At 36.9% G+C, this 12,583-nt stretch overlaps 1 protein-coding gene across 1 annotated transcript in view; it reads left to right on the top strand.

Annotated features, from left to right (window-relative positions):
- Window positions 1-11,046, top strand: part of LOC122791035 (adiponectin-like) — a 276,275-nt gene extending 265,229 nt beyond the window's left edge. Inside the window, exon 3 of the mRNA XM_044058810.1 lies at window positions 10,035-11,046. Coding sequence (XP_043914745.1) covers window positions 10,035-10,504 — 470 coding nt within the window. The 3' untranslated portion in view covers window positions 10,505-11,046. The remainder of the gene's footprint in view (window positions 1-10,034) is intronic.
- Window positions 11,047-12,583: the final 1,537 nt, after the last annotated feature.

Here is a 12,583-nt window from a genome sequence, read left to right as displayed (position 1 = left end):
AGGTGAAAGCATATTGGGCCTGGTCATCACCAACATGGACGACAGGTTTTCCACACCAAAGGTCAACCCATCACTGGTTAGATCAGACCATAAACTAATCACTCTAGATGTCCACACCCCACCACCACTCCCAACTAAGGAAACCACAGTAAAAAAGTTTTCTAAAGCAAACTTCACCTTACTTAAGACAGAGGTGGTAAGTTTCACAGCCTCCACGCTAAAGGATAATGCTGCCCAAGATGCAGAAACCTTTACAAATGCACTCTATGAGCACCTACAAGGATGCATGGATCATGCCATCACTAGCAAAACCAAGACTCCCTCCCCTAAGAGAAAGAAACCAGTCTGGTGGACCCTTGCCATAAACAGGCCATACAACAGAAGGAGGAAACTAGTTCAGAAAAAAAGCAAATCCCAAAAAGGAAAGACATCCCTGATCAGTATCAGTAAGAAACTAAGGTCCCTCATAAAATCCTCCAAGGCTAACTTCGAAAGAAAAATAGCCAAGGATTTGAAAGATAACCACAAAGCCTTCTTTAGCTATGTCAAGAATCTAAGTGGCAACTCGCAGATATGCTCTGAGCTAGTGCAAAATAGCACAAAATATACTGAACCCACTGATATTGCCAACATCCTGGCAGATAGATTCAGTGCAAACTTCACCCCCCTGTCACCCCCAAAGGGCCCGCAACAATACCGGAAAAGTGTAGTGTCCCGGAAATCACAGATTCACAGGTGAAAACAGCCCTTTCAAAAGCCAAAAGCACAGCATCAATGGGGCCAGATGGTGTCCCAGGCTGCATCTTGCAAGAACTACAGAACAAACTAACCCCCCACCTAAACACACTGTCCAATCTCAGCCTCTCCACAGGCTACATGCCCACAGAATGGTGCACAGCAATAGTTATTCCTCTCCACAAAGGAAGGGCCACAACTGACCCTGGTAACTATCGCCCCATAAGCCTGACTTGCCTGGTCTGCAAGGCTATGGAGAGCATCATCATGGAACTCATTAACAAAGACATTGGGAACCTCCAAACACTTGACCCGACCCAGTTCGGCTTTGTTAAGGGCAGATCATGCCTACTAAACCTGGTTGACTTCTTTGAGACAGTCACCAAGGCCATAGATGAGGGGAAGGTAGTTCACACAGCATACCTTGACCTCGCCAAGGCTTTTGACACCATTCCCCACTCGGGAATTATAGAAAAACTCACCAGCCTGAACATAAACCCCTATGTTATGAGATGGGTTGCCAACTGGCTTACAGACAGAACTCACACGGTAAGAATAGCAGGCTCCAGGTCCGACTCTAAACCAGTCATGTGTGGTGTCCCACAAGGCTCAGTCCTGGGACCCCTACTGTTCGGCATATACTTCTCAGAAGTACAGGCAAACACAGGAGAACTGTGGCTAACCAAGTTCACCGATGACTGCAAACTGGGAGCCATAATTGACTCACTGGCTGACACAGACATTCTCCAAAAGGGCCTTACTGAGACGGACACCTGGTGTCAAAGTTATGGTCTCAAGCTAAATGCCAAAAAAATGCATAGTCATCCCATTTAGGAATAACAAAATACCCATGAATTACCACATAGGTGGCAGCCCCCTTAATACAGAAGAGGTAATAAGAGATCTGGGGACCCAGGTAGATAGTACTCTCTCCTTTGACAATCATTTTGCCAAAGTAGTTAGGAAATCCTTCTATGTAGCCCATCTAATTACTAAAGGGTTCACATCTAGAAATAAAGAGGTTATAGTGCCCCTCTACTCGTCACTCATCAGACCCATCATAGAGTACAATGCCCCATTTGGGATGTACCTCACAAGACACTTCCAACAGCTGGAAAGACCACAAAAGTACCTCACCAAGAGGATTACTGGTCTCAAACATATTTCCTATGCAGCCCGACTGAAAAAACTCCAGCTGTACTCAGCAGCATATCACTTACTCTGAGGTGATCTCTGCCTGATGTACAAAGCCATGTCCAACTCAGAATTGATGGACATGCTCCACCTAAAGAAATCCAAGTCACTGCAAGCCGCTCACTCTAGTGAGCTAAACCTCACCACAACAATAAATAAAACATGCTGGAGGGATAGATTTCTGTCACAGAGACTCTCCATGCTTTGGAACTAAATTCCTAACTACAATAGGCAGAGCCCCTCACTAACACTCTTCAAGAGAAACCTTTACGAGTGGATGAGTAACAGAAAATACACCCCTGGGATCACTTCATTGGCTCTTCTTGACAGAGGCTCAGTTAATTAAACAATGGGGCGGTGAAAGCTGACACACCCTGGCTAGGCTTATAAATGCCCTCTGGCAGATAGCCTAGTACCTACCTATGAACCTATAATAACAGTAGAGCACAAAAACATTTAGCACAACAACTTAGGCAACAGAAAGTAGAAAAGGCTGTCGCCAAGCTTTGGAAGCCTATAACAAGGAATATAAGAGATCCTGTAGAGGTATTAGAAATATTTCGGAAATTCTATGAAAGTCTGTATAAAGCAAAGAAATATGGAAATCAACGTAAGATACAAATGGAAAAGTTTATGGAAGAATTAAATATGTCAAGCTTAGAGGTAGATGTGGCTCAATTACTAATGGTTAGGATAGGAGGAGATGAGAAAAATTGTGATGTATATCTACAGGAAAGTCCCCACAAATAGATGGTATTCCTGTGGAAGTTTGGAAGCTAGGAGAGAAGAAACTGATAAAGATATGGATGGTATTGTTTAACAGTATTTTAAGAGGAAGAGCGGTACCAACATCCTGGAAGAAAGCAGTGATAACTGTAATACCTAAGGAAATCAAATATCTATCAGATCCAGCTTCATACAGGCCCATTTCAATACTAAACCATGATTATAAAGTGTTCATGTCTATGTCTAACAGAATGTCAAAACTAATGCCAAAATTGATAGCTATAGCTCAATGTGGTTTTGTGGAGGGGAGGCAAAGATTTGACAACATTAACAGAACACTGATGATCCAGAGGGAAGAAGAATGTAAGAAAATACCATTGTTGTTGATGGGTCTTGATGCAGAGAAAGTATTTGACAGAGTAAGCTGGGACTTTATGAGTGGAGCAATGGAAACATTTGCATTTCCATAAAAAATTATAAGGTTGATTAGGAGGATATATGAGGGATTGGAGACAAAATTTAAAGTGGGTAGGGTCCTCTCTGATAATTTCTAATTGAGGAGAGCAACCACACAAGGGTGCCCTCTTTCCTCTTTTTTAGTTGCATTATATTTAGAACCATTGACAAAGAAAATATGGGACTCAGAATTTCAAGGCTATAATTGGTATGGCAGTCAAGAAAAGCTGTCTCTATTTGCAGATTATATTATTTTATACCTGACAATACAGTGATGTGGAACATTATGAGACAGTTTCAAATCTTTTAAGGATACAAAATTAATGAAGCTAAAACAAAGATAATAATGGTAAATTATGTTACCACATATGAATTAGTTCTGCAATATCTATATTTAAGGGGACATGATAAAATTAAGCATTTAGGATTATGGATTAAAAATTATTCTGGTGTGGTAGCTAAAGATATGTGGAAAGAGACTAAATAAAAGATAATACAAAAACTGAGAAAATGGAAGCTTTGTTTTATGGATATGGATAGTAAGATACAAGCAATTAAAATGTGTTTAGTCCCATTAGTCTTGTACACAGGTCAGGCACATTTTTATCAGCCAGAGGAGAAGTTGTGCATAGCAATTAATAAAGAGCTGAAGCACTTTATCTGGGAGAGGAAGATGACAAGAGTCAAGTAGGATAAGCTAATTCGTCCAGCAGAACAGGGAGATTGGGATTACCCAATTTGAAGGGGTATTTCAGAGCTACACAGTTAAGGCTCCTATACATAGCACAAGCAGAAAACTATACTTCAAAGTGAAAAGGGATGATGATTAAACATGGGGGAAGCTCAAGAAACAAGGAAAAACTGGGATTTTGGATGTAAGACTTTAAGGAGAATAACATTAATCATACAGAATATTATATCCATAAATTAGCAGAAAGTGGCCTAAGAACTAAGCCAATGTGGGAATGGAGTAAAGAGATTCTGCCAATAGGGATGATTGCAAATAGGGATACAGACAACAGGCAATAGGGGGTTGGAATTTATTGGAGAAAACTGGCAAAGGAATCAAGATACTGAGAGCAAATAACTAGAGAGGGAAAGATGATAGAATAGGAAGATGCCAAGAACTTATTTGGACTGCAGGTTAGGGACTGCCTTCTATATCAAGTTGATATCAGAGTATAGGCAAAGAGAAAGTGATGGGGGGTCCTAAACGAAAGACCAGCAGTGGTAACGTTTTTAGTAGAATCTAAAACAGAAGCTGCCATTAAAAACAGAATAATTAGTAGAGCATATAACATATTGCATGACAACTAGAAGAGATTGGATAAGCAATTTACAAAGACACAATGGGATGATATATGTATGTTTCCCAAATATCCCAAAAAATCTAGGAGATTTAGGGTTTTTGCTTGGAAATGTTTACATAAACATTTTTATACCCCCAAGTAGTCTCCTCAAAAATTTTCCTCAGGTAGAAAGCAAATCTTGGACATATAATAGGAAAGAAACAGGTAATTGGGAACATTTTCTTGGAGTGCAGTGAGTTGGTGGATTTTAAAGATTTCCTGCTTGACGCACTGCCAGAGATGCTGGGTGGGCAGATTGGTCTGACGCGGGAGATGATTTTTCTGAGCTGTGATACAGAACTGGAATTGCTTAGACACACTAAGGCCTTGATATATCTAATTATGGTGGCTGCCAAAAAAGCAATTACTAGAAAATGGAAATCAAAATCTAAACTACCTACACTAGAAGTATTGAATAACAGAGATAAAACAACTGGGACTGAGATCTTTAGAAAAGGGTAGGAGCAAAGTACATAGGAAAAAATGGGAATTGTGGGAACAATACATACAAGGGAGGAATGTGGTTTAAAAGAAGGCAGGACTTAAATGAGCTATGTAATGTTTGACTGAAAATGATTGGGTAGATTATAATTGATGTATAATGTTTGCAACTACTGTGAGTGTGTCAGTACAGTTTGTGATATAAAATGCTTTCAACTAGGATTGTGTTGGTCTGTTTTGTTGTCATTTATATAAATGTATGATTGCCTGTGTCATAAGTGGTGGTTTAATAATGATGTTTCTTTTTCCAAAAAAGGGCAGGAATTGAATAATTTATGGAATGTTGCTTAGGTTACATAATAAATAGTAATATATGTGAAGTATACTGTTTGTAAATGTGAATTTGTTAATACAGTTTGATTACTTTTATATAAATGTAAATTTGCCTATATCGCAAGTGATAATTCAACAAAAGCATTTAAAAAAAACAACAGTAGTATTTTCTTACATTTTGATTCCCTCTGGATCATCACTGTTCTATTAATGTTGTCAAATGCTTTCCTGCCCTCCACAAAACCACACTGATCCTTATCTATCAATTTTGGCACCGCCTTTTTAATTCTTTTAGCTGTTATAGGCATAAACACTTCATAATCACAGTTTAGAATTGACACGGATCTATATGAAGCTGGATACGATGGGTCTTTACCACCTTTAGGTATTACAGCCACCACAGTTTTCTTCCGGGATATTGGTGCTTCTTCTCCTTTAAAAATACTGTTAAATAAAACCTTCAAGATCTTTATCACTCTCTTTAAGCTTCAAAACATTCACAGGAAGACCATCTATTTTTGGAAACTTTCCTGTAGATTGGTTATACATCACCATTTTCATCTCATCTCCTCCTATCCTAACTGTTAAAACTGGGCTCATCTACCTCTAACCTTGGTATATTTAATTCTTCCATAAACAGTTCCATTTTTACTTTTTATTGATTTCCACATTTCTCTACGTTATACAGACTTTCATAAAATTTCCTAAATATTTCTAATACCGCTATAGGATATATGGTTACTTTCCTTGTTATAGGTTCCCTAAGCTTGGCAACACCCTTTCTACTTTATGTTGCCTGAGCTATTTTGCTAAAAGCTTTTGTTCTCTGGAGTTATCAAAAAAAAAAAAAAACAGTTGCTTAACAGCAATCTGTTTATCATGCATGTTATCCAGGTAGTCCCTTATTTTTTATTCTGTTTTCTCTTTAGCACTCTACACCTGTGCTTCTTCATATTCTATGAGATTCCCCCTAGTCTGAACTACTTTAACCTTTGTCAGTCCCTCTAATTAATTCTTGTTACTTCATAAGCATATCTCTTTTTCTTCTTTTTCTTGTATTTCTACCCTGCCTTTAAACTCCACTTTCATTTTATCCCACTCCCTAGCTACATGTTCTGAAGAAATTTCTCTCTCTCCCTAACTCCTGAAAATTTTTCAATACCCATTCCTTAAATTCCTGTCTATTTAACCAATAGTTGGGGAATTGCCAGCATCTCATTATCCTTTGTTTTTATTTCAGTCATCATTGGAGAGTGATCTGAAATAGTAATTTGATACATATCAAAGCTTTCAATTAAATGCACATGTTCCTGTGAAAAGTAATTTCTGTCTAGCCTAGCCCAGTTTTTGTACCTCGGGAAATAATATGTAAATTTATTCTAAGCTACTACTGAATTCTTATTATCCATAATAAATATATTCATAAATTTCGTCAAATATCTAACCTCTTTTGTTATATTTTCTCATCTAGACATCCAGATACATCCTCACTGTTGCAAATCATGTCCCATTCCCCACCAATAAGTAATGAAAGCTGATTATTTCTCCCAGAATTTTCTTAAGCTCCATTGAAACATTTCGAGGTAGAATATAAAAACATGTCAGCGCAATCCTCCTCCCTTGCCAGTATCCCCTTTCTACTATCAATCTACCATTATTACCTTTTTCTGTCTTTGAAGCTCCTTTAGCAATTAATATAAGTACACCCATTTTACTTTGTCACAGATAATTTACTGAATAACCATCCCAAAATCCTTTATTTATCAAATTTGCATGCTCAGTTCTTTCCATATGTGTCTCCTGTACCATAGTTATTTACACTCTGCATATTTTAATATAGTTCACTACTCTTATATATACACCTGTGAGACCATTCATGTTCAAAGATAATATAGAAAGTATTGCCATTATGATATGAAGTTCTTAAGTACCTAGTTTCAGGTTTTGTGTTACATGCATAAACTAATGTTTGGCAGGTTGCTGTTTTTATGCAGTTGTTTCTTGTCATGTTATTTGAAACTATGTCACATCTTACAAGACTTTTTGTTTTAATGAAAACACTCAAACAAAAACACATTCCTGGAATCTACAACCTATTAACATAATACAAGCACACAAAAATATGTACAACTTCAAATAATGAAGTTTAACCCGCCTAATAAGAACAATTGTCCCATTGATAAATACACTCACAGACTATAACTGACCTGTAATGAAGGTTATCCATGCTAAGACCCATGGTACAGCCAGTACTTCAACTTACACCAACTGCTGTCTGTTTTTCTCTTATGTTTATTCTTCTCCCAGATGTAGAAAACAACTTGAATTATTTCAGAAAACATTATCTTTTAGCCATTGATTTTGAAAAACAAAATATTCTGTTTTTATTGCTTTCTTATCAGCTTGTCTCCATAGAAACATGAAAGCAGAGGTTCACTATTCATTTGTCGACAGCTTCGATTGTTGAATGCATGTTCATTGACACCTAAGCATTGAACGATTAAAATAGCGAATGGCCACATCATCGAATACTTTCCTAGGGAAAGAATTCACGTGGCCGTGCTCTGGGATTTGCCCTTTCCCCAATGTAGAGTAGTCTCAGAGTTGGTATATTTAGTTAGGGGGGGAACAGCCCCCCACATTGGGGGGTGTTGGGGTCAAAGCCCCTCACTATGTTTGGGTGTGTTTGTTTATTTTGTTTGCAGATGGCCAAGTAAATTCTTTCCCTAGGAAAGAATTCAATGAGTTGACCATTCACTGTTTTTAGCTTTCGACGCTTAGGCGTCAATGATTTTGGATTTGACAACCTAAGCTGTCAATGTTATGCTATAGATGCAAAAAAGGCACAGAGTTGCCTTCAGCTACAAGCTTCTCAAGTTGACCTATCAACATTTATTTGTTAAAGGAAAACTTTTAATTACATTCAGTGTTCTTTTATTTACTTGCTTGCACGTATAACTTGTTGTTAGATCAAGCCAAAGGCCTTAATCCAGTCATTCCCCTATACAAAAATGAAGAAAAGGCATATCGGTTTTATTTGTATCATACTCTCTATACTTCTACAACCCATTCCTCATCTCAAAAACCTAAGATGGCTCACTTAAACGTTCTTGCCATTCATTCAAGCTTTTAATACTGCTGAAGTCCCAAATTAAGCAGGGCTGAACATGATAATGCTAGTGCAAATTTGTGTCTACTCATTTTATTGTCAAGATTAACCGTAAAGGTAGACAAAGAGGTACTTTGCATAACCTGTATTGGTAACTTATTCCTTAGGCTTGAAATACTTTGAGTTAGAAACCTGTCTCAACAATGAGTCTTTTTCATTTGTTGCTGTAGATTTAGGCTTCTATTATAATATATGTGTTTGCAGATACATTGGTTCTGTGAAGAAACAGATGGAAAAAGAGGAGTGGGTTTTCATGGCTTAAATGTCAAGATTCAGATCACATTGGAGCAGCCATTAAGCTACTGAGTATAAAAAGAGTTGTGTTAATCTACCGGGGTAGTTCTAGCTTTAAGAACTTTAGTTTTCTTATTTAAGAACTGTTGGAGCCTAATGAGTTGAGCAATGTGCTTGGATATGTAGAACCAACATATTCGATGAAGAATCTGAAAAGGGAAACGTCTTTTGAAGCTATTCCCTTGAAAACTGATTGGGCCACATAGAAGGATTTCTTGGAAAACATGATGACTGAATGAGATATAGACAGCTGTCCAGATAAGTACCCATGTTACTTATGGCCATATCTATTTGAAAAGAAGTACCACTTAGAACATATGAGGCATGGACAGCTTTTTTGTCAAGCACTACTGTGCTACACTTTTTTGAATTTAACTTGAGACTGTTTTCAGTATACCAAATATATGTATATATCAGTCCTTTTTAGAGCAGTTTAGTGTCTGTGAATGAGCATATGTGTCCACCTTGCAGTCATCAGTAAACCTGGTCAGCTACATTATATATTGGCTTGAATGTCTGCAAAATAAATGCCAAATCAGAGAGGGCCCAGCACTAATACCTATGGCATTTCATTTTACATTCAGAAGGGTACCATCAACTTTTACATCGGGTATCTGTTGGTCAACCAACTTGCAATCCAGTGAATGCTGTAGGGTTTTACATTTAGCTTGACAAATTTAGCAATAATGCCAGCATTTGAGATTGTGTCAAACGTCTACCAGGTCAAAATAAGCCATTTGTGTGCAGTGACCACTCTCTATACCTTGTAAACTTTCCAAAGAAGTCTATTAGGTTCAGGAGGAAGGACCTGCCCTAAACAAAGCAAAAATGACTGAGATCTAGATCAGTAAAGTTAAGTGATGGTAATGCCCAAGTGGGTCTGAAAAAGGTCAGTGCACTAATAAGTACATTAATGCTATGATTATTTTGCTTTTCAGCTCATTTTTCTCCAAACAGTTCAGGTTAATTTCTCATTTACATATTATTGTTTGTGACTGCAGTTGAGCATTATTTTTTTTTTTTTACTTAAAATAAAAGAAAAAGGGTTGGATTCATGAACGCCTAGGCTAAGTGAATCTCCTTTGATATTTAAGTTTGCAAGAAAATCAGTACAAATACTAAAATTAGCAGTTATGCTTGTACTATCTGTTCACTTAGAATGACGTGCCCTTAGTGTGCACTTAATGTACACATTCATGATCCCAGCCCAAGGCATTACATCTTTGTTACAAACAACTAAACAGAGGCATAGATAGAAATATGTTTATACTGCAAAGTGAAAAATAAAACTACTATGCTCCATATATAAACTATAACACATGTTTTGTGTTTTGCAGGAATTAAAGGAGAGCCAGGGTTACCAGGCCCACCATCTGTCTCTGTCTCTAGCCCTTCAGATGCAATGGAAATGAAAAAAACCCAACATTCAGCATTCACAGTGCGAGCCAACTTCCAGGGTACTCCACCTGTGAATTCACCAATCCGCTTTGGCTATGAAGTCTACAATCCAGATAAACATTACAACCCTTATACAGGCATTTTTGTCTGCCGAGTTCCGGGAGTATATTACTTCACCTACCACATTCTTGTGAGTGGAAAAGGAGTGACATCCTATCTATACCATAATAACCGAGTGATAATGACAACTCGAGATACATACTCCTCACCAGATGTGGATACAGCCTGTGGTGGGACAATTATTCATCTACTTCTGGGGGATACTGTATGGCTACAAGTCAACAGAGAAGAGGAAGATGGAGTCTTCAATGGAAGTACCTTTACCGGATTCTTACTGTATCCAGATTAGAAAAAAATCCACAATTTCATAAATGCAAATACTAAAATATAGCTAATGATCAAAAATAATTAGTTTTTGCTTATCTGTTTGCTTTGGTTGATTTCCCTGCACCATCTCCAACAATATTCATTTTTACGCTTCAGTTTTATAGCAAAACTTCATCTCTAAATGTCCTCTGAAGAGGAAACAGACAATACTTTGCCATAAAATACAATTTATTTTAAAAAGCATAAATGTCTGGTCCAGGGTGGAATAAGAATCACAAACATACCAACAGCAGTTATACCTTCTACACCAGCATATCTAAGAATAAAGAAAACACACATCATCTAAATTTAATTAGAAAGCGTCAGTACGATTTAATGGCAAAAGCAGAAATCAAGCATTCAGAAAAGAATAAGAAGAACACAAGTATCTGCCGTACAGACATCCTATGACTAAATAATAATTACACTTTTTCACTTTGGCTGTTTGCATTTTTGTGATATATATATATATACATTGTGTGTGTGTGTGTGTGTGTGTGTGTGTGTGTGTGTGCATACATGCATGCCTGATCTGCACTTATATACATATATATATATATATATATATATATATATCCACAGACACACAAACACACATGTCTGGATACAGTCGTATTTTGAATCTGTGCTTTACTTTTGTGTCTGTTCCATTTGTTAAATAAGCATAGATTCATGGTCCAGGGTGCAATAAGAATAACAAAATAACACCAAAATTCATGCATCCTAAAATGTGGACCAGAGCATGTTCCATTCTACATTTCATGGAAATATAACCCAGTGTTTCAGCTACACGATGTTAGGATAGGACTTGCCAAAAATAATGCAGTTCTAAAATTATTTGACACCCCTTGTGCTTAGCAAGAGTATGCAAACATCCCCTGTACTGTGAACCAAACAAAGTGCCAATAAAACAACAAAATCCACAAAGTAACCAAGGTGGAAGCAACAAAGCAAAGTAAACGTCCAAGAAATAGCGTATTAAAATTTATTGTCCGCTTTCCTCAACAGACTTCATCAGAACTTCGTGGATTTTATCCCCTGTACTGTATTCATCTTCCAAAATGCTTTAAACTTTAAGAATCTTTTGTGAGATGCACATAATGAAATAATGCAGTCAGTAAGCAAAATCATTCATCTAGTGGAAAACTCCCATAATAGCCATTAAATTGCAAATGTTTCAATTAATTTTATTGTATTTTTATTTTAGATGCTTTCATACCATATCACAGAGTGTCATTTTGAGTAAAACATTTTACCAGAACTCACTTCTGCTGTGACAATGTCAACAAAAAAGCTTCTACATACACGTACAACACATACATTTTCGGCTAACATCTTCCTTTCTCCAGGAAAACACCAGTGGGTCTTGAAAGATGGGATGTTTACTATACATAATAGGATATGGGATGTGTTTTTTTTTTTTTTTAAGTCTTTCTGACTTTTGCCTCTGTTTGATTGACACAATGCAATAAAGGTGACAAATCTCCACCAGAGATCTCCATCACAAATTATAAACTGCAACATATCTGTGATGCAACTAATGCCACATTTTCAAAATTGTCACAAATTATGATGGAAAAGTCTATGAAATTTGAGAACTAAATGTTTCACAACGGTATCAGTTATGGACTCACAATTGTATTGTCTTAGTAAGTCATTCTTTAGAAATGTTATTGCAGAGCTAAATGTTTCACAAAGGTATGGAGGCATAGCCTCATAATGTAATTATCCAAGTACATCATTCTTGTGAAGAATTCATAGTGTTCATTTGAGACTTGTTTTCAGACTTTAAAATGTTACTTCTGTTCTGTAAATGCTGGTGTATGTTCCACAAATTTTAAAAGTATGCTATCTAGTAAGTCGTTTAAGACATGGATCTGAAAAGGGTGTATTTGTATGAAAATTAATATATACCCCATGAATCTGTGGCTTTTTAATTATCTTTATACACAGTTCCATAATTAATTTGACATCTTCCAACAATGCTATGAGCAATTTAATTTGACTAGAATGAACATTTGACAACACTCCTGGAGATTACCTGATTTTATCTAACAGTAGA

The sequence above is a fragment of the Protopterus annectens genome, chromosome 16.part0 (assembly GCF_019279795.1).
Source record: "Protopterus annectens isolate FY-2018-M chromosome 16.part0, PAN1.0, whole genome shotgun sequence".
Taxonomy (NCBI): Eukaryota; Metazoa; Chordata; order Ceratodontiformes; family Protopteridae; genus Protopterus; species Protopterus annectens.
The sequence above is the reverse complement of the archived record's forward strand: the minus strand, read 5'-3'. Positions and strand labels throughout refer to the sequence as shown.